Source organism: Jaculus jaculus, chromosome 1, assembly GCF_020740685.1.
Source record: "Jaculus jaculus isolate mJacJac1 chromosome 1, mJacJac1.mat.Y.cur, whole genome shotgun sequence".
Lineage (NCBI taxonomy): Eukaryota > Metazoa > Chordata > Mammalia > Rodentia > Dipodidae > Jaculus > Jaculus jaculus.
The window spans coordinates 35,564,274-35,590,428 of NC_059102.1; the positions used below are offsets into that span (position 1 = coordinate 35,564,274).

Below are 26,155 nucleotides of genomic sequence, written 5' to 3' on the forward strand. Positions count from 1 at the left end.
CTAATATGGTTCAATATAGTTCGAGGAATTTACTAAACAGCTCATTTACTTTCAGTTGCTCCAAAATTGAAGGGAAAAATATTATTGGATGCTTTTTGGTTACTTCGTCTTTACCCTAACCCAGTCCCTCCTTTGGAATCTTCCTTGAAGGGAGATCGCCAAGCCTTATGTCCCTCGGCACTCTCCGTCAGTAACCGAACCATCATTGGCTGGGGAGTGTGACGTCTTATTTCGGCGTCGTGGCACTTTTTTCCTTGCGCGCGCATTGGGATTTCCAATTTTAAGTGGTGGTTCCACCCGGGTTCTTCGCTGCGATGGCTCAGAAACCGCTGCGCCTGTGAGAGACCTTGAATCGGAAGAAGGAGAGGGAGGGAGGGAAGGAGGGGTGGTGGGCGTCTCTCCAGATCGGGAGGGAGAAGGAGCAGGCGGAGGGTCGGGGCTTGGGTCCAGTCGGCAGGCCGTGGTTGTCGTCTCCTCCGGGCGGTTTTCCCCCTCTGGAGGTAGCTTCTCTGGGGACACACGGAGAGAAATGGAAGCTCGCAGGGTCAGCCTCCTCCATCTTATCTTAGATTGGCCTGGCCTAAGATGCCATCATCTCCTCTTTACCCGCCCCCCCTCCATTCTATTTATTTATTAAACAAATACCTGTAGACCTTGAATGCGCTAATGGGCAGAGGCAGATAGGCTACATAGTACCCTCATGTTGGCACACTTGTGAAGCGGAGGAGCCGCGTGCTGAAGACAGGCTTCATTCAAAAAATATTTTTGAACAATTTTAGTGTGTGAGGGAAGGCTCCCGGCATTGCACACAGATGGAGTTTTTGCCTTAAAAGAACTGATAAACCTAGAGGGACCGTTAATCAAAGAATGCAGATAACATGTAATATGAAAGCGGAAAATACAGAGAAGAAAATGTTAACGGTTCTGGAAGGTTGTATAATAGTGGTATTTCGCTTAGTGGGAGGAATCAAAGAAAGCTTCCCTGAGAAAAGGATTTAGCTTGTGTAAATATTTTTGTCTTTTACCAAAGGAACTCATTGCAATGTTTAAGAACGCCTTGGCGTTATCATGCTTTCATTCTGGAAAGTGATTCTGCCTGCAAGGTGTGTGTGGGGGCAGGGGGGAGCAGTAGAAGACAGGATCTTAACAGGCAGAGTGATGGCAGAGGGAAAATTCAGGGAGTCTAGCTTAGTAAGCAGGTGTAATCATTAGGGCTTGTTGATAGTTTGGGTGTGAGGTGCAGGGTTATAGATTTTGGTCTTTATTCAGTGAGACAGCTTATGTCAGATAATATATTTTGAGGTACCTTGTGATACAGCCACTTGATGGTGCACCTCTGGGACAATTTTAGTTCCATTTGAATTAAATGAAGCTACTACAGTAGCAGTGCAGGACCCTTTGGGATTGTTAGGAACTGGTAACTAATAGGGACTGGAAGCCATTCTAAATTCTGGGAATTTCTAAAAAGTTCCCAGAAAATAAAAATGTTTAATTGTTCTGACAGCCTGCTCTGAAATGCTATATGGGTTTCTGAAATTTTGAGAAGGGAGTGACTTTCTGAGCCCATCAGGAAGGTGGCAAAAAGATTTGTCAGGCCATGATAGATGGGAAAAACTTAGAGCAGGATGAGTAAGAGATCACTATGCTAGAGAATGACAGAGGCAGATAGTGATCAGATTGGCAGTTTGGGGAAGTTTCAGTTAAGAAAACACTGCAAAGAGGTTAAGAACTGCGGAAAGGTGTGTGTCCACAGCGTTAATGTTTTTGGGAAAGGAGCATTAAAGTGATGGATATGGAGCATGCTTTTAATCCCAGCACTCAGGAGGCTGAGTTAGGAATTTTACCATGAGTTCAAGGCCAGTCTGGGCTACAGAGTGAGTTCCATATCAGCCTGGGCTAGAGTGAGACCCTGCCTCAAGTCCTCCCCGCCCCCAACCAAAAAAAAAATACACTTGGTGGCTTCATGTTGAATGGATAGAAAGACATTAGGCATCAGGGAAAATTTTATCCAAAATCAGATGAGTTATATTTATCTCTGATTCTGCCTGTACCTTATCAAGAGACTCAGTTGCTTAGCCTTGTAATTTTTCTCCACTCGACTTCTTTCTCATTTCTCATCCTATTCACTACTCCCAACTTGGTTTCAAATTCTTAAATTTCAGTTACTTCTCTTAACTGCATTTGTCTTTGCTCTTCTTGTTTATGTTTTGGGTTGGAGTTACTTGGTTTTCCAGACAATCTCACCATTTCTAAAACAGTCTTTATAAAACATATAAGATCTTGTCACTACCCTGCTTGAAATTTTTATATACACAGTAAAAGTACACCAGAATGATATACTGACAAAACAATAGGAACTATGGTGGTTTTTTGTTTGTTTGTTTGTTTAAAAAAAATTCAGATCACTGGGGACATAGCTCAGTTGATGAAATGCTTGCCTTCCATTCATAGGGACCTGTGTTTGATCCCTAAAACCCATTTAAAAAAAACCAGACCTGGGACTGGAGAGCTGCCTTAGTGGTTAAGGCATTTGCCTGCAAAGTCAGAGGACCCAGGTTTGATTCCCCAGAACCCACGTAAGCCAGATGCACAAGGTGGCACATGTGCCTGGAGTTTGTTTGCAGTGGCTAAAGGCCCTGGCATGCCCATTTTCTCTCTCTCTCCCCCTAATGAATAATAATAAAAAAAAATTCTTTTAAAGCCAGACAAGGTGTTATATGAGTGTAATCCTAGTGCTAGGGAGGCAGGGAAAGCAGAGGCCTGGGGCTTGCTGGCCAGCCAGTCTATCCTTTTTGGCAAGTTCTAAGCCAGTGAGAGATCCAGTCTTAAAAAAAAGGTACCTGAGTAATGACACCCAAAATTGTTTTCTGGTGCTCTCACACGTGTGTGCATGTATATGTGCACACACACAAAAAGACATTAAGAGCATACAAAGTGAGAAACTGTAAATCAGAGTTTTAAAGCTCAAAAATTAATAAAACAAGACTCTTCACAACTTGGCTACTTTATCAACCTCAGCTCTTACCATTTTTTACCAACTGCTTTATAAGGTTTACACCCCCTGTCATAGTCCTTTCCATGAAAACACATTCCACCTAAGTGCTATCATCCCTTCTCTGACTGTAAACTCTTAGAGACTTTAACTGAGTCTTCTTCCTTTCTGTACTTCTAACATGCTCTTATTGTACTTGGCATGTTATACTTTCCATACTGTAATTGTCCAGTGTGTGTTTATTAAGTGAATGACTGGAACCCTAATTAAGGTATAGATAGTGGAAATAAAAAGGACAGAATTAGGGCTTGCAAGATGGTTCAGTGGTTAAGGTGCTTGCCTGCAAAGCCTAAGGACCCAGGTTCAGTTAGCTAGTACCCACATAAAGTCAGATGCCCAAGGGGGCATGTGTATCTGGAGTTAATGTGCATTGGCTAGAGGGCCTGGTGCATTCATTCTTTCTGTCTGCCTCTTTCTCATAAATAAGTTTGTTAATTAATTTTTTTTTGAAGAACGGAATTAGCTAGGCATGGTTGTGCACATCATTAATCCTAGCACTCAGGAGGGCCTAGGTAGGAGGATCACTGTGAAGGCCAGTCTGAGACTACATAGTGAATTCCAAGTCAGGCTGGCTAGAGCAAGACCCTACCCTGGAAAACCAAAGGACAGAATTAGTATGAAGACTGTTTGGAAAAGGGGCTTGGATGTATTTGATGACTATGTAAGGGAATTAAAAAAAAACTTTTTTTCAGGTTGGTTCTCACTTTAGCACAGGAACTCACCCTGTAGCCCCAGGCTGTACTAGAACTCAAAGTGATCCTCCTAACTGCCTCCTGAGGGCTGGGTTTAAAGATGTGAGACACCATGCCCAGCTTGCATAAGGGAAACTGACTTTTAGTGATCAAGTTGGTAATAAACCCATGTACAGAACTTGAGAATGTGGGCTGGAGAGATGGCTTAGCGGTTAAGCGCTTGCCTGTGAAGCCTAAGGATCCCGGTTCGAGGCTCGGTTCCCCAGGTCCCACGTTAGCCAGATGCAAAGGAGGCGCACGCGTCTGGAGTTCGTTTGCAGAGGCTGGAAGCCCTGGCGCGCCCATTCTCTCTCTCTCTCCCTCTATGTCTTTCTCTCTGTGTCTGTCGCTCTCAAATTAAAAAAAAAAAAAAAAACAACTTGAGAATGTAAAGAAGCTGGCTTGATTTTGGAGGAAAGAAAAAGCCAGAGTTTAGGTATGGTGAGTTGGGGTGTTTGTGTTACCTTTGGTTGAAACTGCCTAGTAGCCAGTAATAGGTTACATGCACCAAACCTTGCCAGGTAACTGCAGCCAGGCCAGTACTTTAGTGCATGTATACCAAACCTAGCAAACCCATTTGTGTTTCTCAATTAATGTTCATGCTTATTTCTCATTTGCAGCTTGGTTTGTGGAGATGTTGAAGGAAAGTTTGATGTTTTATTCAACAGAATTCGAGCAATTCAGAAGAAAAGTGGAGACTTTGATGTAAGATGATCCTTTTTATTCATGTTGCTATGTAGTCAAACATAGTAAAATAAAGTTGAGTTCCTTTGCTACTTCCTCCCCTTTGTTGACACGCATAGCATACTTGTGTGCTTAGTTTTTGTTAATTCCTTTCCTCCTCTGTCCCTTCTCCCCGCCTCTCTACCCTCTTCACCCTCCCACTTCTAGCATTCCCCTTTGACTTTCATATCACTTAAGATCTGCTACCTTCCCTACCCTTCTTCCTTGAAGCTTCATTTTTTTCCTTTTCTCTTCCTCTCCTGGGCTGCTTTCTAGTTCCCTGCCATACACTTCTCACTATAACACAATACTTAATAATTCTAAGCTTGGATCCACCTATGAGAGAAAATATTTGGTATTTATCTTCTGTACTTAATTGATTGACTCTGTTTTGTAAAATTGAGTTTCTTTAGGGAGCATGAAGACTTAGTGGCTGTGGAGTGGTAGGGGAAGTTATACCTACTTACTTAGACCTCTTTATACTGCTGGCATTTGAATCTCATTACTTTATTCCTGTACAAAGACAAAAAAAATACAAGAAGAAAAGCTAAAAAGTTATCAAAGCCTCCTTCCAACTCCTTCGTTTTGCAAGTACAGGTCTATCTCATGAAGGTGTGGTATAATTAAATCAGATGACGGATATGCAAATACTTAACAAAAGAAAGAACTCTAAAGAAATGGTATGTAGAGCTACCATCTAGATTATAAACTGCAAGGCTACAGAAGGTGTGGGACTAATTTTATTAGACAGGACATATTTTTTATGCCCTGTATTGCTAAAGTTTTATATTTCACAGAGGGAGTCTTTAAAGGTATATTTCTCCATCATGTATACTCCTGGGAAAAAGAAAAGTGGTGGAGATAGCTGTGGGAGTATTTGAGAAGTGCTTGGATTCTGTCATCTTTTTATAGTTCATTTCCCTCATTCCCTTTCCCCTCCCAACATTAATTTGATATCCAGTGAGCCAGAGTTTAATAATTACTAGAATCATTTATTCCTAAAGAATTGCGCATTGAAATTCTACAAATTCATGAGGAATAAAAACCTGATTTGAGACCATTAATTAGCTGAATGTTACAACTAATAATGTAATATTTGGTTTTTGAAAATCTCATATGTCTGTTTAAAAAACTCATTTTAGCTGCTGTTGTGTGTAGGAAATTTCTTTGGCTCCACCCCAGATGCTGAATGGGAGGAGTATAAGACTGGCATCAAGAAAGGTATGAAAATAATAATAATTATTATTATTGTTGTTATTTGGTTTTTCAAGGTATGTTCTCACTCTCTAGTCTAGGTTGATCTGGAATTCATTATACAATCTCAAGGTGGCCTCAAACTCATGGTGATCCACCTACATCTGTCTCCTGAATGCTAGGATTAAAGGTGGGCACCACCATGCTCACCTGAGAATTATTTTTATTTTTATTTATTTACTTATTAGAGAAAGTGGCAGGTGGGGAGAGAGAAGGGGCACACCAGGGCATCCAGCCTCTGCAAATGAACTCCAGATGCATGAAGGTCCTGGGGAATCAAACCTGGGTCCTTGGATTTTGCAGGCAAGCGCCTTAACTGCTAAGCCATCTCTCCAGCCCTGAAAATTATAATTATTTTTAAAATTTTTAAAATTTTTATTTGTTTGAGAGAGAGATTGGACACACCAGGGCCTCCAGCCTCCGCAAACAAACTCCAGACACATGTGCCACCTTGTGTATCTGGCTTATGTGGGTCCTGGGGAATGGAACTGAGGTCCTTATTTTTTTTGTGGTTTTTCGAGGTAGGGTCTCACTCTAGCCCAGGCTAACCTGAGATTCACAATGTAGTCTCAGGTTGGCCTTGAACTCATGGTGATCCTCCTACCTCTGCCTCCCAAGTGCTGGGATTAAAGGCGTGCACCACCACACCTGGCTCCAAATTATTTTTTTAATGTATAGTTTTTAACAAAATTTCAAAGGTTAATTTCTTGCTGGGTCTTTTTCACATATAATTGTTTAAGAATGTCCCTCTTCCTCTTGGTGATGCTTGTAATGCCAGCACATGGGAGGCTGAGGCAGGAGAATAGCAGATTCAAGGCTAGCCTGGGCTGCATGGGTGGGTCCTGCCTAACAACAAAACCAAAAAATAACCAAGAATTTTCCTTTTGAGATCTGCATTGAGCTAGAAAGAATGCATATGAATAATTCACATGTTCACATTTTGAATTCAGTTCAGTTTCACTCTAGAAAAAGAACTAGTTTAGGTACTAAATAGGTAAAACAAGTATATCCTTCCCTGTTTCCAATTTTAGTGTTCTTTTTAAATATTTTAAAATATATTTTATTTATATATTTGAGAGATAGAGGCAGATACAGAATAAGGGATAATGAGCACACCAGGGCACACAGCAAACAAACCAAACACATGTGCCCCCTTGTGCATCTGGCTTATGTGGGTCCTGGGGAATCTAAGCGAAGTCCTTAGGCTTCACAGGCATATGCCTTAACCGCTAAGCCATTTCCCCAGCACAGTTTTAGTGTTTTTTTAAGCACCCTTACTGTTTGGCTCATGTTTTCCTAATTACATATACATTGTCCAACTACTTTAAGATGTCACTTCAGGACTGAAGAGATGGCTTAGCGGTTCCTGTCAAGCCTGAGGACCCCGGTTCGAGGCTCGATTCTCCAGGACCCACATTAGCCAGATGCACAAGGGGGTGCATGTGTCTGGAGTTCGTTTGCAGTGGCTGGAAGCCCTGGAGCTCCCATTCTCTCTCTCTTCCTCTCTTTCTCTCCCCCTCTCTCTTGCTCTCACTCTCAAATAAATAAAGATAAAACAAAAACAAAAAATTTTTAAAAATAAAAGAAAAGATGTCACTTCATTGGCTTAGTTGCATCATTTAATAGTTAAGGCACAGGGTTGTGAGAGTAGCCTCAGTGCTTAGCATATTTTACAGTTAGAATTGCTATGAGGGGAATGCACATGCTCTTTATTTTTCTGAGTAGTATTCCTTATAAGAAGCATTTCTCAAATTCCAGAGCAGATCTGGTAACTATATGTTGTCATGTCTGTTTCCCTCACAAGCTCCTATTCAGACATATGTGCTTGGTGCCAACAATCAGGAAACAGTAAAATACTTCCAAGAAGCTGATGGGTGTGAATTAGCTGAAAACATTACTTATCTTGGTAAGTTGACATTTGTTGTTTATAATGTATATAATGAAGGGTTTTCAGGAATTAATCTTCCAAGAGAGTTTTGAGTGGATTCTGGATTATGCCTGAGAGAATAAGGAGTTTTTTTTGTTGTTGTTGTTGTTGTTGTTTTCTTTTGGTGGGGAAGGGGTAAGGGATTATTTTCTTTGTCTTTGTCTATTCCCTTAGGTCAATAGTACTTTTCTCTTTTTGTTCCCCCTTCTTCCCCTTAAGTCTTCCTGTGTTCCCCTATCAGTACATTTCAGCCAACTAGAGGGATAAATTCCTTGACCACAGTGTATGGAGTACTTAAGGTATAAACTATAGTCAAATAAAGGAAATTCCATCTATCTGGTAAGACCATAGACTTTGTTGGGTATATGTAGCTCAGTTGTTGGTTGGGCTTCTAACTAGCTTAGCTCTAGCTTTCAAACCAATCTTTTTGATAACAGTGAGGTTTTAGTGACTCATATTTAGCATGTATCCTAGGGTTTTTATAGCTTTTATCCTTTTTCCAGTTTTATGTTCACTCCAGGTTAAAGCTGTTCACACTTCTGTATTGCTGTTAGTGGCTCTTCAGTATCAGCTAGTTTATACAGCACTGTCAAGTTTTGCTTTTGTTTCCTGCCCCCCATCTGCTGTCAGTTATTGTCTCTTGGATCATTCACGTTATTTTTTTAAAGTGGTTCTTTCACATTTCCTCTTTCTTGTCTCCTTTCATAGAATGCTTCCATATTTCTTTTGTTATAGATGCCTCCCTTCACCCTCTGCTCTGTAGTCTACCTTAGCCTTTAGTCTTTATATCTGGTCTTCATATAAGCAATCCCCTCTTGCTTCTATCATGTGATATCATTTAGTAGTTCAACTCCATGGTTGTTCTCAGTGACCTTTAAGAGAGCAGTGGGATAAAGGACCTAGATTGCAGTGAGCTAAGGAACTAAGAGCTAAAGTAGCCAGGTATATAATACATACTTGTAATGCTAATTCTAGGGGTAGGGAAGGCAGGAAGATCAGGAGTTGAAGACCAGTTTCAGCTATATAGTGAGTTCACGGCCAGCCTGTGTTACATGAGAACATGTCTCAAAACAAGTAAGAAACAGACAAGAGTTATAGCACAGACTACTCTTCAGAAATTTGAAAGTGAAAGGTTGAAGTGTCTTAGTTAATGTATGCTCATTTGAATGGAGATGACAAAGTGTGTCTGTATCCTGTTTTAAAGAGAAATAGAAAAAAGCCAATCAAGTAGAGACTCAGTAACTGAAAAGAGAGGTAAACATTGATGGAACAAAGTCTGGGAGGCAGCAGAAAGAGATGGAACCAAGGTTCAAGTAGGGAGTAGCTGTAGATGATAGTGGAATCTCTAATTTTCACTAGCAGTTACTTTTTCTGAATGCTTTTCAAGTACATCTTTTGTAGGCCTAAAGCTTCCTTTGAACTGCAATTATTTGTTCTTCTCATTGCCTAGTTTCCCGGGGTCTAGATTTCTTTTAGTCTACATAGTCTTTAAAAGCAGAAAATGCTAGGTGTGCTAGCACATGCCTTTAATCCCAGCATTTTTAGGGCCGAGGTAGGAGGATCACCATGAGTTTGAGGCCAGCCTAGGGCTATATATTGAGTTCCTGGTTATCCTGGCCTAGAGTGAGACCCTACCTCAAAAACACCACCACCATTAAAAATTTTTTCAAAAAGGCAGAAAGTCACCTTTTTGATCAGTGCTTCACAACTTCTCTTGTTAATATTTGTTAGGCATCTGGTATAAGTAGACTGGCCCATGGGCACCAGCATCCTCCTTATAAGGGCTGTCTATGCTTATTGAACAGGAGTCTTAGAGCCAGACACCTAGCTGCCAGAGTGGGGCCAATTAGTTTACACTCCTTTAGGTATGTGGAATGGCAGAGATACAAAAGAGTTGTGGCATGGAAAAAGAGATTAAATGCCATACTAATGGTATTTTGTTCTGCTGTTTTGACTAAAACTTGTCCATTTTTCTTTGAAACCAGGTCGTAAAGGTATCTTCACTGGAAGCTCGGGGCTACAGATTGTATACCTCAGTGGGACAGAGTCCTTAAATGAACCAGTCCCAGGTTACAGTTTTAGTCCCAAGGATGTGTCTTCCTTGAAAACAATGCTGTGTTCCACATCCCAGTTTAAGGGCATTGATATCTTGCTCACATCCCCATGGCCCAAGTATGTGGGAAACTTTGGGAATTCTTCTGTGAGTAGTGCTTATTCAGTTGGGATTTCTAAAAGCAAATTACATTGGTTTAACTTGGACTTTTAAATTTTCTGTCTGTCATTTTTAAAATTTTTGCTTGTGCTTGTATGGGGAGGGGCTGTGTATGATGCCCACCTCATACACTCATCTGTGGGGTATTGGGAGGGGGCTGTCTCACCTATGGTAGCCAGAGTTTGGAACCTCTTTGGTTATCCTGATCCATAGCTCCCCTGCCCAGTCTTTGTTTTGAGCCTGAATCACTTTACTGATTCTGGAGCTTATGGGATCTGCTTCCCAGTGGGACCTGAGGTTACAGATGTACATAACTATGCCCAGCTGTTCTGTGGGATCTGAAGATCAGAGCTCTGGCAGTCAGGCCCTCATGCTTGAGCAAAAAGCACATTTAACCACTAAACCATCTATCTAGCCAGATATTTTCTCTGTTTTGAATATTTTAGCTCTTAGCACCTTTCACTATAAATGTTTGGTGAAAAGTTTCAGGATTTTTTAAAGTTTTGTCATTACAGACGAAAGTAGAAATTGCAAATAGGATTTACAGATGAGACTGCTGAAATCTTAATTATAAACAGATGGTTCTTTGAATTATACTTTGCTTCAAGTATTTTCTCTCAGGTTTCTTCCTTGTGTTTTGAGGGTTCACTAATTTTCATTGAAAAGGTTTATAGTTACTGGCATCTCTACTGTTCTATTTCCACTTTTTATTCCAGAGCATTGCTTTTGGTTATCAATTTTTTTTGAGTCATTGTGCAATTGAGTTTAATAATCTAAAGATGTGTAGATGGGACCAGGGAGCTGAAAACCTTGTGCTTGTGTTAAGGACACTGTGATATTGGGAGGCATTGGAGCTCATTGTATTTGGTTTTAATATTTTACAAGTACTGTTGAGTGATAGCGATCATGGAATATGAAATGCTGCATTAGTATACATGGCCGAAGGAAGAGTTGTTTGGGGATAGGAAGCATCAGCTAAGCTTTAGTGAAGGGAGGTGTAAGGAGGATGCATTTGGGGAAAGACCCACAAATGGATTCAGAATCATCATTGTAGTGACCCACAAGTGGGCCCTCTGTCAGACCATTCCTTGTCAACATCCAGCACCAAGTGTCTGTGACATAAAAGAGCCAACAAAATAGCAGGCATTGTCAGCAAGGGTGTTGAAAGGAAAGAGGACAAATTTCTCTTCCTGCCAACTTACTGTTTTGACACAAAGATACATCAAACCTAGGGAAGGGCTATTAAAATGGAGATATGGAGATAGAAAGGAGGAAGACACATAGGATGCTCTGTAAACAAGATTGAGAAAATGAAGCCCCTTTGGTTTGGTACCCCCCCCAAAGCTAAAAGTTTGTAACTAACCATAGAAGTTATTTATAGAGGAGAAAAGGAAATAGCTTATCAGTCCTTATGATAATACAAAAACTTAATTCAAGGCCAGTTCCCTGCCCCTTAGCATAAACCTGAAGGAAGAAAGCATAAGACACAAGGAACTCCCCAAAATACTTATTGGGAAATAAACTTTGCTAATTTGTTTCCAGCTAAAACCTTCTCTTTGAATAAATCATGTTATGGATTAGACACCAGCTGGTTGTTGGCTGTTAACAGAACCTAGAAGTGTTCTGAGAACAAGCCTAAGTTGGTAACTATTTCACTTGCAAGCTGATAAACAAAGGTGTACTTGTGCCTTTCTACACACCAGTATTTCCTTCTTGACTGACACAAAAGTAAAGATTAGACATATTGTGATGAGATCCTTGAATATTTTATGAATGTTAGGGACAGTAAAGGCTTTTTTTTTTTGTCTTTTTTGAGGTAGGGTCTTGCTCTAGCCCAGGAATAGTTCATTATGTAGTGTCAGGCTGGCCTCAAACTCACAAGCTCCTCTTGTCTCTGCCTCTTGAGTGCTGGGATTTTAAAGGCTGGCGCCACCACACCTGGATTGAAGGCTGCTTTTAAGTTAAATTTTCTGTATTGGGCATGACTATTTGTACTCTCAAGCATGCTGGTATACTATAAAGCACATTTTAAAGGCATAGTTGTGGGTTTCAGAGAAAGACTTAATTTTGCTAAAAAGGTAATCTTATGTTTTCAGTGTTGGTATGGTGAAGTTACCTTACATTGTTAGCCTTTAGCTTTTAAAATAATTATTCTGTTTCTGCAGTCATAATAGTCTAGAACCTTTATAAGTTTGATTTTTCTCTGAATGTCATAAATATAAAATCACAGTACAATTCATTTGCACACATTTGTATCTATGTACAAATCTGAAAGATATTGCAAAGTGCTTCTTGTTGCTTTGTATTTCTTGATTATTCTTGGGTCTGTGTGGATGACTAGGTTCCTGTTTACTAGGGAGAAGTAGATACCAAAAAATGTGGCTCAGCTCTGATATCCAGTCTTGCCACAGGCTTGAAACCAAGGTATCACTTTGCTGCACTGGAAAAGTCGTATTATGAAAGGCTTCCATATCGGTGAGTAACATTTCATTCTTTTTGGATTTTTGAAAACTTTGCCTTGATCTTCTGTATATACCTATATTATGTTGTCTACTTTTGGCCATGTAACATCTTAGTTTCTTTTGGTAACTCAAGCACTGAATGAAGTGACTTTCAAGTCATTCATATTCTCTGAGTTTGTTTCCTAACTTGAAATAGAAGAGTCTATTTGGATCATATGGCATTTTAAAAATGTAAGGGTCTGATGAGACAATGCTGAATAATCGTAACAGCTCTTTGCAGCACAATAGATCCTATTTTCATCAGGTCAAAACAGTACATACTCTATATAGTCTTGAAAGCTCAGTGGTAAGGATAATCACTTTGGAAATATATTAAATTTAGGAATCATGAACTTCTATCCAGTTGTATGTGGTTGGTCACACCTGTATTCTTAGCACTCATGAAGCTGAGGCAGGAAAATTGCAGTAAGTTCAAGGCAGTATGGTCTACCTTATCTTAGTTCTTTCCTGTTTTGCTTTTTTTGAAGCAAGCCCAACAGATTGGCACCTTTTTTTTTTTTTTTTTTTTTAATGTGAGGGAGCAAGAGCATGAGAGAGAGCAAGAATTGGCCCCGCCAGGGCCTCCAGCCACTGTAATTGAACTCCAGATGCGTGTGACCTTGTGTGCTTGTGTCACCTTGTGTGTCTGGCTTACATGGGACCTGGAGAGTTGAACATGGGACCTCAGCCTTCACAGGCAAGCGCCTTAAGTACTAAGTTATCTCTCCAGCCTAACTTGCTTTCTTTTAGGGATAATTTTTGATTAGTGTAGAGTAATTTTAACTTTTGGCATATACGGTTTTATTCTTTTTTCTGTAACATATAAATCGATTTTTTCCAACTTTTATCTTATTTAATTATTTTAGGGGGCAGGTAGAGAGAGAAAATGGGTGCACCAGGACCTCCAGGACCACTGCAAATGAATTCCAGATGCATATGCCACCTTGTGCATCTGGCTTACATGGGTACTGGCAAATTGAACCTGGGTCCTTAAGCTTTGCAGGGCAGTACCTTAACCACTAAGCAATCTCTCCAGCCCATAAATAGATTTTTTAAAAATATTTTTTCCTAGAAAAAAAACCACTACATATTACCATTTGAAGCATATTTTTCTACCTATGTAGAATATGTTTCTTTTTTCTTTTTACTATTTCTACTTTTTAATTGCACAAAAGAAGAGAGAATAGTGAAATTAACCCTCATGTTCTTATCATCTAGCTTCAATAATGAACAGGTTGATATCTTAAAACTCTTCTAAAAGCAAAAGTTGGAGTTCTGGTGCTTTTCAAAGACATGATCTGATGACTTTGAAACAATAGCCTTATAAGGTAGGAATTGTTACCCTATTAGGTAGGTAGCCATCTTCTCTGAGATCATGTGACCTGTGGGTAAACTCAGGACTTCTGGAGTTCTTTTCATGGCCCTTTAGAATTTACATATTTCATAATGGCAAATCAAAAGTAAAGTAGGCAGGAGTTCAAGAGCATCTTTGAATACATGGCAAGTTTGATGCCAGACTTTGCTCAAAAAAAAAAAAAAAAGTTAAATAGTATTCTGTTACCCTCTTTCTTTCATTTATTTTTTGTTTTTGTTTTGTTTGTTTGTTTTTAGAGGTAGGGTCTCACTCTAGTCCAGGCTGACTTAGAATTAACTGTGAGGGAGGGAGTTACCATGGGATATATTTTATAATCATGGAAAATGTTAATAAAAATTTTTAATTAAAAAAATAAATAAAAAAGAATTAACTGTGTAGTCTCAGGGTGGCCTCAAACTCACACTGATCCTCCTACCTCTGCCTCCCGAGTGCTGGGATTGAAGGCCTAGCTCTGTTTGTACCCTCTTTGTACCCTCCACTCACTTAGGTTCTTTCTATTTCTGTCATGATTCTGTCCAGTTTCATGACATGTGCACACATACATACATGCATCCACACATAATTTTAAATATAGTTTCTGCATCTGAGGAAAAAAACATGCAGTATTTGTCTTTCTGAATCTTCTTTATTTTTTTTAACATAATGTTTTCCAATGATATCTATTCTCCTGCAAATGTCATGATCTCATTTGTTTCATGGCTTCATAAAATTCTGTTGTGTATGTACCACATTTTCTTTTTCTTTTTAAAAAATATTTTACTCACTTATTTGCAAGGAGAAAAAGAGAGATTGAAAGAGGGAGGGAGGGACAGAGAATAAAGGAGAATAATTAGGCATACTAGGGCAACAAACTCCAGCTACATGTACCATGTTGTGCATCTGGCTTTACATGGGTACTGGGAAATCAAACTTCAGCCATTAGGCTTTGCAGGCAAATGCCTTAACTGCTAAGCCATCCCATCTCTGTGTCCCCCTGCGCCACATTTTCTTTATCCATTCACTTGTTGATTGGCATCCCAGATAATGTGAATTGTGTAGCAATAAACATAATGTGCAAATATATCTGATATGTTGGCTTTGAATATGTACTCAGGAATGCTATAGCTGGGTCATATGGTAGTTGTATTTTTTTTTTTATATTTTTTGTTCAATTTTTATTTATTTATTTGAGAGTGACAGACACAGGGAGAAAGACAGATAGAGGGAGAGAGAGAGGATGGGCGCGCCAGGGCTTCCAGCCTCTGCAAACGAACTCCAGACACATGCACCCCCTTGTGCATCTGGCTAACGTGGGACCTGGGGAACCAAGCCTCGAACCGGGGTCCTTAGGCTTCACAGGCAAGTGCTTAACCACTAAGCCATCTCTCCAGCCCGGTAGTTGTATTTTTAAGTTTTTGAGAAACCTCCGTGTTGGTTTCTATAATGACTATCTAAGTTCACATTCTCATCAGTAATATATAAGGGGTTCATCTTTTTCCACATCCTTGTAATACTTGTTGTTTGTTTTCTTGATAACAGCCATTCTGACTAGGGATACATGAGAGCAGAAGGGGTTACTGTTTGGAAGGAGAAAGGGCCAGTGGGAAGCAGGTGATGTGGGGGAGGGCAATGAAGGAGAGGGCTCAATAAAAACAAAATACAATGATTCATGTATGAAAATGCTGTAATGAAACCAATTACTTCATATGTTGATATGAAAGATTCATAATAATAAAAGCAAATGGTGGTGATGTGTTATTGCTCAAATATGTCCTAGAAACCATGTCGTTCTACAAGAAAATGCACAGCATGCCACTCGGTTCATAGCTCTGGCAAATGTTGGAAATCCAGAAAAAAAAAAGGTAACAATTTGAGTATTTGGTAGTAGGTTAATATTATCTGTTTGATAAATGTTTCTCTTGCCTAGTTTAGTACTCAGATCTTCCTTTCTTCCCAACAACTCAATTGTGGAGCTAAGGTCATGGAAGGTCAGGTTGCTTTGGGTGCTTTGTAGGAGGCCTTGGAGAAAGGCTTGGGTAAATGAAGTGCCAAGTGGTGCTCCTTTTTTTTTTTTTTTTTTCGAGGTAGGTTCTCATTCTGGTCCAGGCTGACCTGGAATTCACTATGTAGTCTCAGGGTGTCCTTGAACTCTCGGTGGTTCTCCTACCTCTGCCTCCCGAGTGCAGGGATTAAAGGCGTGCACCACCATACCCGGCTATTTCTTTAGACACTTGTGAGTTGCCCTCTGATGGATGATCTGATTGCTTATTTCTTCTCACAACTCTATTTAGTGAAACTTCAAATATGTTCTGTGAAGACTTCATAATAAAATAGGTTGATTACATTGGGAGAGTCAGTACTGTTCCTAATGTTACATTCTTTCCTCCAAAGTATCTTTATGCATTCAGTATTGTTCCCATGAAATTAATGGATGCAGCCGAACTGGTGAAGCAGCCTCCAGATGTCACGGAAAACCCTTACAGAAAGTCTGGCAAGGAAGCATCCCTAGGAAAAGAAATTCCTGCCCCTGAGGTATGTTCTGATGGTGCAGTGGTATTTTTCAGGGCAGACTTGCTTATTATAGATACACCTCTCTTGTTTGTAATATAGTACATGAAGCAAGTTCTTCCTACCATTCTCCCTTGGCAGATATTGGTAATATTTAGAAAGTATTCATAGCTTTACACCAAGATCAGATTTTATTATTATTATTATTATATTTTGGAATTAACAACTGAGTCTTCCTTTGCCTAAATTTGATTCATATGATTTAAGGTTACAGATTTGTATGGTGTTTTTCCTTGTCTAAAGTTGATGATCTGTTCTTATATTTTTCTGGTAAGGATCCACTGATGGCAGGCAGTGTAATTTATAATTTTACAGTGATTTCCAATAGAGAAATAAGATTCACACTGAAGAAGGCTTAGTAGCAGACTTTTCAGAAAATTATTTTTCCTCTATTAAATCAGGAATATCAAGTTTGCATACTAGAACTCATGATCTATCTACTTTCTCAGACTTTACTGTATTCCAAAGTTCTTTTCTATCTTCTCTTTTGTTTTCTTATTTTAGAGAGAGAGAAAGAAGAGAGATAGAGAATTGGCACACTAGGGCCTCAGCTACTGTAATGAAACTTTAGGCATTTGTGCCACCTAGTGGGCATGTGCAATGAGAGTTGCTCTACATCTTGTATTTTAACTTTTCTTTTTTAAAAAATATTTTTATTTATTTGCAAGCAGAGACAAATAGAAGAGAGACAGAGAATAGGCATACTAAGGCCTCCAGCTGTCGCAGATGAACTCTAGTTGCATGCACCACTTTGAGCATCTGGCCCTATGTGGGTACTGAGGAACTGAACCTGGGCTGTTAGGCTTTGCAGGCAAGCTCCCTAACCGTTAAGACATCTCTTCAGCCCAAACTACCCAAAGAGATGAGTTTGTAATACCTTGGTTAAATATGCTAAGATGTATAACTGAGGGATGGAGAGATGGCTTGGGGGTTAAGGCACTTGCCTGCAACGCCTAAGGACCCAGGTTTGATTCCCAGTACCCACATAAGCCAGAAGCACAAAGTGGAGCATACATCTGGAGTTTATTTGCAGTGGCTGGAGGTCCTGGTGGGCCCATTCTCTCTCTGTCTGTCTGTCTTTCTCAAATAAGTAAATAAAATATATATATATATATTTAAAAGATGTATAGCTGAGTCCAGGCATCAGGGTTGGGAAGATGTTTTTCTTCCCAAGTAAGGAAGGGCTAAGAGGAAACACAGATGTAATGTGCCAAGGTTATTTCCTTCTGTGTGAATGTTGGCTGCTTGTCTAATGACTAGTTGAGTAATAATACTTCTTTCCCTTTGGCCATTCCAGGAAGAATCAGCTTGTCAATTCTTCTTTGATTTAAATGAAAAGCAGGGGAGGAAGCGTTCATCCATGGGCAGAGAAAGCAAAGCTTCTCCTCATGCTAAGCAACCTCGCAAACCTCGTAAGTATCCTGGCTCCACAGGACTCTGCTGTGAGCAACAGTTGATTGGAAGGTAGCATTGCTGAGACAGCATCTTCTGGCAAAGGACAATTGTATGGAATCATTAGGAGCAAAAGTGAAAATGGCCTTACTTTGGGGCTGTTTGAAACTCTTACCTATAAAGACTAGAACAAGATCCTTTCCTTTGTCTTTGTGAAGTATAAACTAGATTGTACAGAACTGATGTAGGGTCATTAATATGAAATAATCAAACTGAGAGGAAAGACTTTTCAGACTGTTTCACTAAGATCCTCTATTTCCACCCTGTTATTTCAAAGATGAGTCTCATATAGGAAGGTCATGTGACTAGCCAATGGTATACCTGGAACTAGGATTGTGCTGCCTGACACCCCGGTTCAGTGTTCTCCCATTGCATCCTATTGCCAGTTGCATGCTACTTTAGTCAAAATGTGATGTTTTGTTTGTGGATCACCTACCTGGGAACCGATGACCAACTCAGAGTTCTTTTAATAAGGGTTTATTTCACTGAAAGTGGTACAGTGGCAGGAGGTTGAGAGGTACCGTAGTGAGGAGAACCAGTCCAACCCATCGTAGCAGTACTGTGTGCCATCTTATCAGGGTGTAAAGATCAGACACGGATGTATCCTGTAGGGTGATTATGTGCTCTTATGCTTGACCATTTTAACACTTAGCTGTCTTTCATATGAAGCTCAGCCTCCAGGACCCTGCTGGTTTTGCCTTGCCAGCCCTGAAGTTGAAAAGCATTTGGTGGTCAATGTTGGCACACATGTGAGTTAAGAAACACCTATTTGTTGTTTTTTTTCTTAAACTTTATTGAGGTATAATAGCAGGTTTAAATTTAAATATAAATATTTAAATATAGAGTTTATTGATTTTTATAATGCTTACTGAATAATACAACCATTGCATAATAGAGTTAGAACATTTTTCCATCACTACAATCACATTTTTTTCATTTACAGTTAATATCAGTTTCCACCATAGCCTGTTGGCTTTAGACATTTCATATAATCTGAATTAGTTAATACATGATCTTTTGTATCTTGCTACTTTGATAGCATTATGTATATTTAAAATATTTTATTTGTATTTATTTATTTGGCAGAAAGGGTGGGGGAAAATGGGTGTGCCAGGGCCTCCAGCCAGTGCAAACAAACTCGAGATACATGTGCCCCCTTGTGCATCTGGCTAATGTGGGTCCTGAGGAATTGAACCTGGGTCCTTTGGCTTTGCAGGCAAATGCCTTAACCACTAAGCCATCCCTCCAGCCCTGATAGCATTATATTTTTCAAGGTACATCCATGTTATATTTCATGTATGAGTATGTCATTCCTTCTTTAAAATTTTTAAATTTTTTTTATTTTTTGAGAGTGAGAAAGGTAAGGAGAGAAAGAGAGAGAGTGGGCAAGTCAGGGCTTTTCAGCTGCTATAAATGAACTCCAGATGCATGCACCCCCATTGTGGGTATGTGTGACATTGCATACTTGCATCACTGTTGCATCTGGCTATGTGGGATCTGGAGGATTCGAACAGGAGTCCTTAGGCTTCACAGGCAAGTGCCTTAGCCAACTAAGCCATCTCTCCAGCCCTGTCATTCCTTTTTATTGCCAAAGACTATTTCTTATAAAGGGTTTAGTACATTTTATCTACACATCACTTGATGAGTAGTTTGTTACCACTTTATGACTATTAGAAATAAACCTTCTAGACTGGAAAGATGGCTCAGCAGTTAAAGGCACTTGCTCGCAAAGCCTGAGTTTGTTTGCAGTGGTAGGAGGCTCTAGCATGCCCATACTCATTCTTTCTGTCTACTTCTCTCTCTCTCCCTCCTCTAATAAGTAAATAAAAATATCTTTTTAGCTGAGTGTGATGGCACATGCCTTTAATTCCAGCACTCAGGAAGCAGAGGTAGGAAGATTGCTGTGAGTTTAAGGCCAGACTAAGATTACATAGTAAATGTCAGGTCAGCCTGGGCTAGAGCAAGATCCTACCTTGAAAAAATTTTTTTTAAAGAAGTAAGGGCCTGGCGAAATGGCTCAGTGGTTAAGGCACTTATCTGCAAAGCCTAATGACCTAGGTTTGATTCCTTAGTATCCATGTGAGACCAGATGCACGATAGTGCATGCATCTGGAGTTTACAGTGGCTAGAGGTCCTGGCACACCCATTATCTCTTTCTTTCTCTCTACCTCTCTCTTGCACACTCTAATAAGTAAGTAAAATGTTTTTCAAAAGAAGAAATAAAGCTGTTATATAAAATTTGCATACCTATGGCAACATGGGAAGCAGAGACAGAAGAAGGTCCCAGAAGCTTACAGGCCAGCAGGTTTGGTAAAAGCTGTTGTGAACCATGAGAGACTTTGTCTCAAGCAAGATGGAATGCGGGGATAGACACCCAGGGTGGTTTTCTGATCACCACACACCCTCTGTGACACATGCGTGCACATGCACACACACACACAAGAAATAAAGTTGGGGGCCACTTGGCCTTTTTCCTACTCCCCCAGGCTCACTGTGTGTTTGTATATGAGCTCACTGTGTGTGTATAGGTTTTCCTTTCTTGAGACTCATACTTGTCTTGACTGTGATTCTTCAACAGTGCTACCTTGCCCTGGCCAAAGGGGGCTTATCTGATGACCATGTCCTTATCCTGCCTATTGGACACTACCAGTCAGTTGTGGAGCTTTCAGCAGAGGTAGTGGAGGAAGTTGAAAAGTACAAGGATACTCTGAAATGCTTCTTTAAAAGTAAAGGGAAACGCTGTGTTCTCTTTGAGAGAAATTATAAGAGTCATCACCTCCAGCTTCAGGTAGGTGTTCTCTGCCCCAGAATTTGGAAGGCACTGTGTGACCTTGAGATTGAGAAATAAATGCTTAGGTAACGATTAACTTAAATATTTTATTTAATTTGATAAGGTATTTAATCAGTATACTTTTAGTAATGTTCATTTAAAAGGCTGAAAGTATCTGGCACTGATCCCTGAGAGCTCATAGGAAAGTGCATGGTGTATATGAATAAAAGGATGATGAGTTGATAAAATTTTAAGAAGATGAAAACATAGGCCTTGATGGATAAGGAGTGGAGATATTTTGTATGTGAAAGCTTAGAGATAGGAAATGGTCTTCTAATCTACATGGAGCTCAGAAATTCATTGATTATGTATAAGCAATTTATTTGTTGTGGTGGCTTCTTTCTGGCACATTTGTTAAGTTTTGAAATGGGCTTGAATCTGCCACATACATTATGTCGGAGCTGGCAAAGGTTCAAAGACTGAGAGGTCTCTTGAGCTTTTTGTGCATCTAAGATCTGCTCCTATATGTGACAGGCTATCTCATAAGTTTAAGTCCTATAGACAGGCTGATGGTGGCTGCCTGGTCTGAGGAGAGGCTATGCTGAGGGGTATTCCCACTCCTATGATGGATTCACCACTCCAAAGAGACCATGCAAACACAACCACTCTTGGACCAGTATGAAAAATATCATCCAATTTCCCCCAACCCCACCCAGGTCATTCCTGTGCCACTCAGCTGCTGTGCTACAGATGACATTAAAGATGCCTTCATTACCCAGGCACAAGAGCAGCAGATAGAGTTATTGGAAATCCCAGAGCACTCTGACATCAAGCAGGTAAACAGAAGGGGATGGTGATGTTGGGGTAGGAGCAAAGACGTTGATTCTGACATGTTGAGCCTGGGGTGCTATCATTCTATTCCAAAATTATTAGATAAACAGACAGTTTAGAACTAGAATATAGGGTGCTGATTAGACTAGAGATGATGATGGCATCACGACAAAGTCTTAGTGCTTTGCTGGGAAAAATAGTGCAGTCGACACAGTCAGAGGTAGGAACATAGAAGGTTAGGCAGCACTGGGAGGATATTGGCTTTTTTTTTTTTAATTTAAAAAAAATTTTTTTTAATTTATTTGAGAGCGACAGACACAGAGAGAAAGACAGATAGAGGGAGAGAGAGAGAGTGGGTGCGCCAGGGCTTCCAGCCTCTGCAAACGAACTCCAGACGCGTGCGTCCCCTTATGCATCTGGCTAACGTGGGACCTGGGGAACCGAGCCTCAAACCGGGGTCCTTAGGCTTCACAGGCAAGCGCTTAACCGCTAAGCCATCTCTCCAGCCCGACATTGGCTTTTTAAACTACTCCCACCCATGGCTTCCCCCACATCATCTAATCAAAGCTACACAAAATGAGCCACGATGTTCAATGTCCTAACACAACTCTCTATTTTAGATTGCTCAACCAGGAGCAGCATATTTTTATGTTGAATTTGACACAGGAGAGAAGCTTTTCCACAGAATTAAAAAGAATTTTCCTTTGCAATTTGGAAGGTTTGTATGTTTTCCTTCTATCCAGTGTATTTTCACTAGACCTCCTATAAACAAAATGGTGGGCTGCATAGATAGTCAGTAAAAAACCAAGTAGGAGCTGGAGAGATGGCTTAGTGGTTAAGCGTTTGCCTGTGAAGCCTAAGGACCCTGGTTCAAGGCTCGATTCCCCAGGACCCACGTTAGCCAGATGCACAAGGGGGCACACGTGTCTGGAGTTCGTTTGCAGTGGCTGCAGGCCCTGGCACACCCATTCTCTCTCTTTCTCTCCCTCTCTCTCTCTTTCTCTCTCTCTCTCTGTCGCTCTCAAATAAAAAATTTTAAAAAGCCAAGTAGGAAATAGCTCTGCCCCAAGGAGCTTATAGTCTTAGGGAAAATCAGATATTTACATACATGAGATAGCCATATGATGTGGAATTTTAAAAAGACAGTGGCAGTTTTGAAGAGCAGTGTACTTTAGAAACTCAGAGAAGGCAGAACCACCAGGCATGTCCAACCACATGCAGCTGTTTATCACCTAGGCTAACCAGCATAACATTGTGAATTTACTTAAAACATGTTTGTTTTGCAATTTTTTTTGGGGGGGGGGGGCGGGTGTCACCTTGATTTCACAGCTCAAACATGAAGTTTGTAGGTGCAGTGTCAAAAGGTTGGACATACCTAAAGACTTCATGGAATGGTTAAAGCTGAACTTACGAGTTAGGCTTAGAGGGGAAAGATTGGGAAAAGTATAGTCCAGCCAAAGGAAGTAGAATGCTGCTATTGAGCATATGCTGGTCAGATACTACATGGAGAACTGCACATACATTGCCTCATTTAACCTTCACACTCAGACACATAATGTTATCCCAGTTTGCCAGTGTAGAAAATGAGGCTCTAGGGCAGATCCCAACAGAACTTTCCACAAAGATAAAAGTGCTCTATAAATCAGTACTGTCCAGTATGGAGATCACTAGCTACCTGTGGTTGTTGGACACTTGAAAATGGGATAAGGAGACTGCACTTTTAATTTTATTTAATTAGAATTAAAATGTAAATAGTCATATGTGGCTAGTGGCTACTATATTGGATAGCATCCTTAAGATTGGTTAAGGAGCATGTCCATGGCACACATTTATAGGTTCTAACCTAGGTCTGGTAGACCCCAGAACTGCAGGTCTTCATTTCATTATTGTGTAGTGGTATAGAAACCTGCATGAGGCTTCACTTGTGTTCCTTCTATCAGGTAGAACATTACTGTAAGACCATAAGTTAGTCAAAGATTGAAGACAGGAGGTAGTGACAAGAAGATAAAAAGTGGAAGGAAGTTGAAAATGTACAAAGTGGTTCTCTGATTCTGGTTTCTGTTTTGCTATTGTTTTTGTCTGTGTCGTGTGCCCCATGGTTAGAACTGGCTTTGAGCCTTGAACCTCTCCTGGACTAACTTGAAAAGTCTCCAAGAGATTGCCCCATTGGAGAAGTCCAGCAAATGTTGCTATTTAAATTTTCAAAAGGACAATTGATAAATGAAAACAAGTCTGTTGTATATTATATATTTCAAATATACAACTTGATCTTTTTATTGTTGCCTTAGCAACAGATATAGATATCCACGGTGAGGACATAAGTATGTGGTTATCAATACACATAGGTATGTAAAATCCACAGTATGGTTCTGTGATCATGATAATTCATATTTTCAACATTGAATGTTTTTTAAAATGCTAATTTAAAGTTGATGCATTTTATAACAAAATATTTTAAAAGTAATTTTTTTTCCAGCATAATAAGTAAATAACTCTATCTTCATTTTATATGTGAAGAAGTAGGCTCAGGGTTTGCCCAGTGAATTAAAAGCTTATGTCCATTGACTTTTAGAGGCTCATGAGGTTTATTTCCAACTCTATTTATTGTGCCTTCAAAGTTAGAAATGAACCAAAGAGAATTATTTCTCACATATCAAAATAAGTAAAAATAGAAATATAAATCAATAGAAATCAAAAGTAGCTGTGTATGTTTGTCTCTATACACAAGTTCTGAAAGCCAAAATAAGTTATTTTCTTCACATTGAACTTCTGTTGGATGCCTGTATAGGTGTGAGTTCCTCCAGCAGGAAAGACAGGAGGGGAGTTTTAAGTCAGAATGGGTGTGACACATGACTGCACATGCCCTCAGCAAATTCAATGGTCTGGTTGACATGACAGACTGGTTTAAAGCAGGATACAGTCACTCCAAGGGAAGTGGTTTGATTGTGTTACCTCTGTACTTTACAAAACCCTGTATAAATGTTCTTAATTGCATTTCATAAGAGGAAATGAAGGTTTAGAGATGAAGTAATTTGTTCAAGTTATAGTCAGAAAGTGGTAGAATTAGGAATGGAATCCAGCCTCTGACTTCTCTGACAGCAAGGCCTGCCTTCAGTCTAGTATGCTGTGTTTCTTCACTAAGTACTGATAATGTGTTCCAGAAGTAAATGGGGTGGGAAGATTTAGGAAAGAGGCAGAACTTAACACTGGTCACTTAATATGAGTATGACATTGATAGAAAGCCAGAGATGTCACTCATGGCAGGAGCATAGTATAAGAAAAGTCAGAAATCTCCATACTCTCTTTAGGTGATGTTGAAAAGAGCTGTCTGATTAGAGAGGAACAAAGGAAAGAGGGGGTTTGGAGTTAATATTCCCCATTCTGACTTTTTCAAAAATATTCTTTCTACAGAGAGGTACTGGCCAGTGAAGCCATTCTCAATATTCCCAACAAGTCTGACTGGCGGCAGTGTCAGATCAGCAAGGAAGAGGAGGAGACCCTGGCTCGCCGCTTCCGGAAAGACTTTGAGCCCTTTGACTTTACTCTGGATGACTAAACAAAGAGGACATTTATGAACTGCACAGTGCACAGGAAATTGCTATAGCCTGTTTTTTAAATGTTATAGTCCCAATGGGGGCTGCCTCCCTGCCTCTCTTCCATGCTTTCTGTGGAACCTGCCTGCAGCAGGAGGTCTACGATTGATTTTTTTTTTTTGAGAAGTCATTCTGAAGTGAAAATTGTATGTTAAAAGCATTTCTAAGAACAGCTTGTGTTTGCTTATATCTTCACAAACTTAAACAGTGAGCCAGATGTGTTCTCATGCCTGTACATCTCAGAGCTTGAAAGGCTGATGATGGAGAAGCATTGCCTTGAGTTTAAGGCCAGTCTGGGTTACAATGTGAGACTCTCCCAAAACAAAGCTAAATACATCTTAAACTATTCAAAATTCAAATGCTTTTCTGTGGTTGACAATTCATCTTGTGTCATGTTGCTTATGGCCACTGAAACTGTTGAGCAGGAAAAATCAGAGCTTTATCCCAGAATCAGAATGTAGTTTCTCCCTGAGTAACCCAGGGTAGAGAAAGGAGCTATAGCCTTTTTACTCTCTCAGAGCATCATTCCATTTTCACAGAAGACCACATTCAGTCTTTCACATGTTTTTTTTTTTTTTTTTTTAAAGCCAGGAACTGGAGTCATGTTGCACCAACAGCATTGTCAAGCTTGCCTTTGCAGCTCTGCAGCAAAGAACCCATTCCCACAGCAAGAATCACTGTGCTGGCCAACCTGTAATTACAAAATTACTCATACTAAAGCTCACAAAATCCAGACGAACATTTTTGCTCTGACAATCACATCCTTGAGTTGTTTGGAATTACAGGGAAGATTTTGAGACAGGTGACTAGGAAATCAAAGAACTTTGAGTTCATGTATCAACAGGATTCTTTAGATTCTGCACTGTTTAAATCATGATGGTCTTTGTCAGTACCCACTGGAGACAATACAGTTTAGAGAATGCAAAAGTAAATGGTTTCGAATGTGATTTAAAGGGAACATGGGATTTTCTTTTTTCAAGTCCATAAAAGCACAGGGATGTCCTCTCAGCCAGGACATCACCCAAGCACGCAGCTTGACAGACCCCATTCACTAGCCGGGATTCTGTAGTGTTCAGCGGAGTGGGGCGGGCCTCTGCCTCCGGGAGGTGCCGGAAGTGACGCCACATCTCGCGAGAAGAAAGACGCGCGAGCCTCGGCGGACCGGAACCGGCCTTGGAAAGGACGGA

General features: G+C 40.1%; 1 protein-coding gene and 1 non-coding gene across 7 annotated transcripts; both read left to right on the forward strand.

The window, feature by feature from the left end:
• The first annotated feature begins 241 nt into the window (after window positions 1–241).
• Cwf19l1 (CWF19 like cell cycle control factor 1) lies at window positions 242–25,327 on the forward strand. Of its 6 annotated transcripts, none has more exons than XM_004669872.3 (14): window positions 242–337; window positions 4,404–4,488; window positions 5,649–5,727; window positions 7,565–7,666; window positions 9,673–9,887; window positions 12,256–12,374; window positions 15,532–15,616; window positions 16,146–16,286; window positions 17,620–17,734; window positions 18,444–18,523; window positions 20,353–20,562; window positions 21,261–21,380; window positions 21,996–22,093; window positions 24,787–25,327. In XM_004669872.3, the coding sequence occupies exons 1-14, from the start codon at window positions 315–317 to the stop codon at window positions 24,929–24,931; spliced, it is 1,617 nt and encodes a 538-aa protein (XP_004669929.1). In that variant the 5' UTR covers window positions 242–314; the 3' UTR covers window positions 24,932–25,327. The 6 variants fall into 6 exon arrangements, with proteins under 6 accessions (XP_004669929.1, XP_044997863.1, XP_044997864.1 ...); XM_045141929.1 differs by having other exon boundaries at window positions 278–337; window positions 5,665–5,727; XM_045141932.1 differs by lacking the exon at window positions 242–337 and adding an exon at window positions 432–544.
• Window positions 20,929–21,073, forward strand: LOC123457922. Its single transcript, XR_006635273.1, has one exon. It is a non-coding gene; the product is annotated as a small nucleolar RNA SNORA12 (small nucleolar RNA).
• Window positions 25,328–26,155: the final 828 nt, after the last annotated feature.

Bases quoted from the DNA above. Each gene is read 5' to 3' on its own strand.
- Cwf19l1 (XM_004669872.3), top strand. From the start codon at position 315: ATGGCTCAGAAACCGCTGCGCCT. The intron at 4,489-5,648 runs GTAAGATGATCC...AACTCATTTTAG, and splicing joins AGAAAAGTGGAGACTTTGAT to CTGCTGTTGTGTGTAGGAAA. The intron at 12,375-15,531 runs GTGAGTAACATT...AATATGTCCTAG, and splicing joins TATGAAAGGCTTCCATATCG to AAACCATGTCGTTCTACAAG.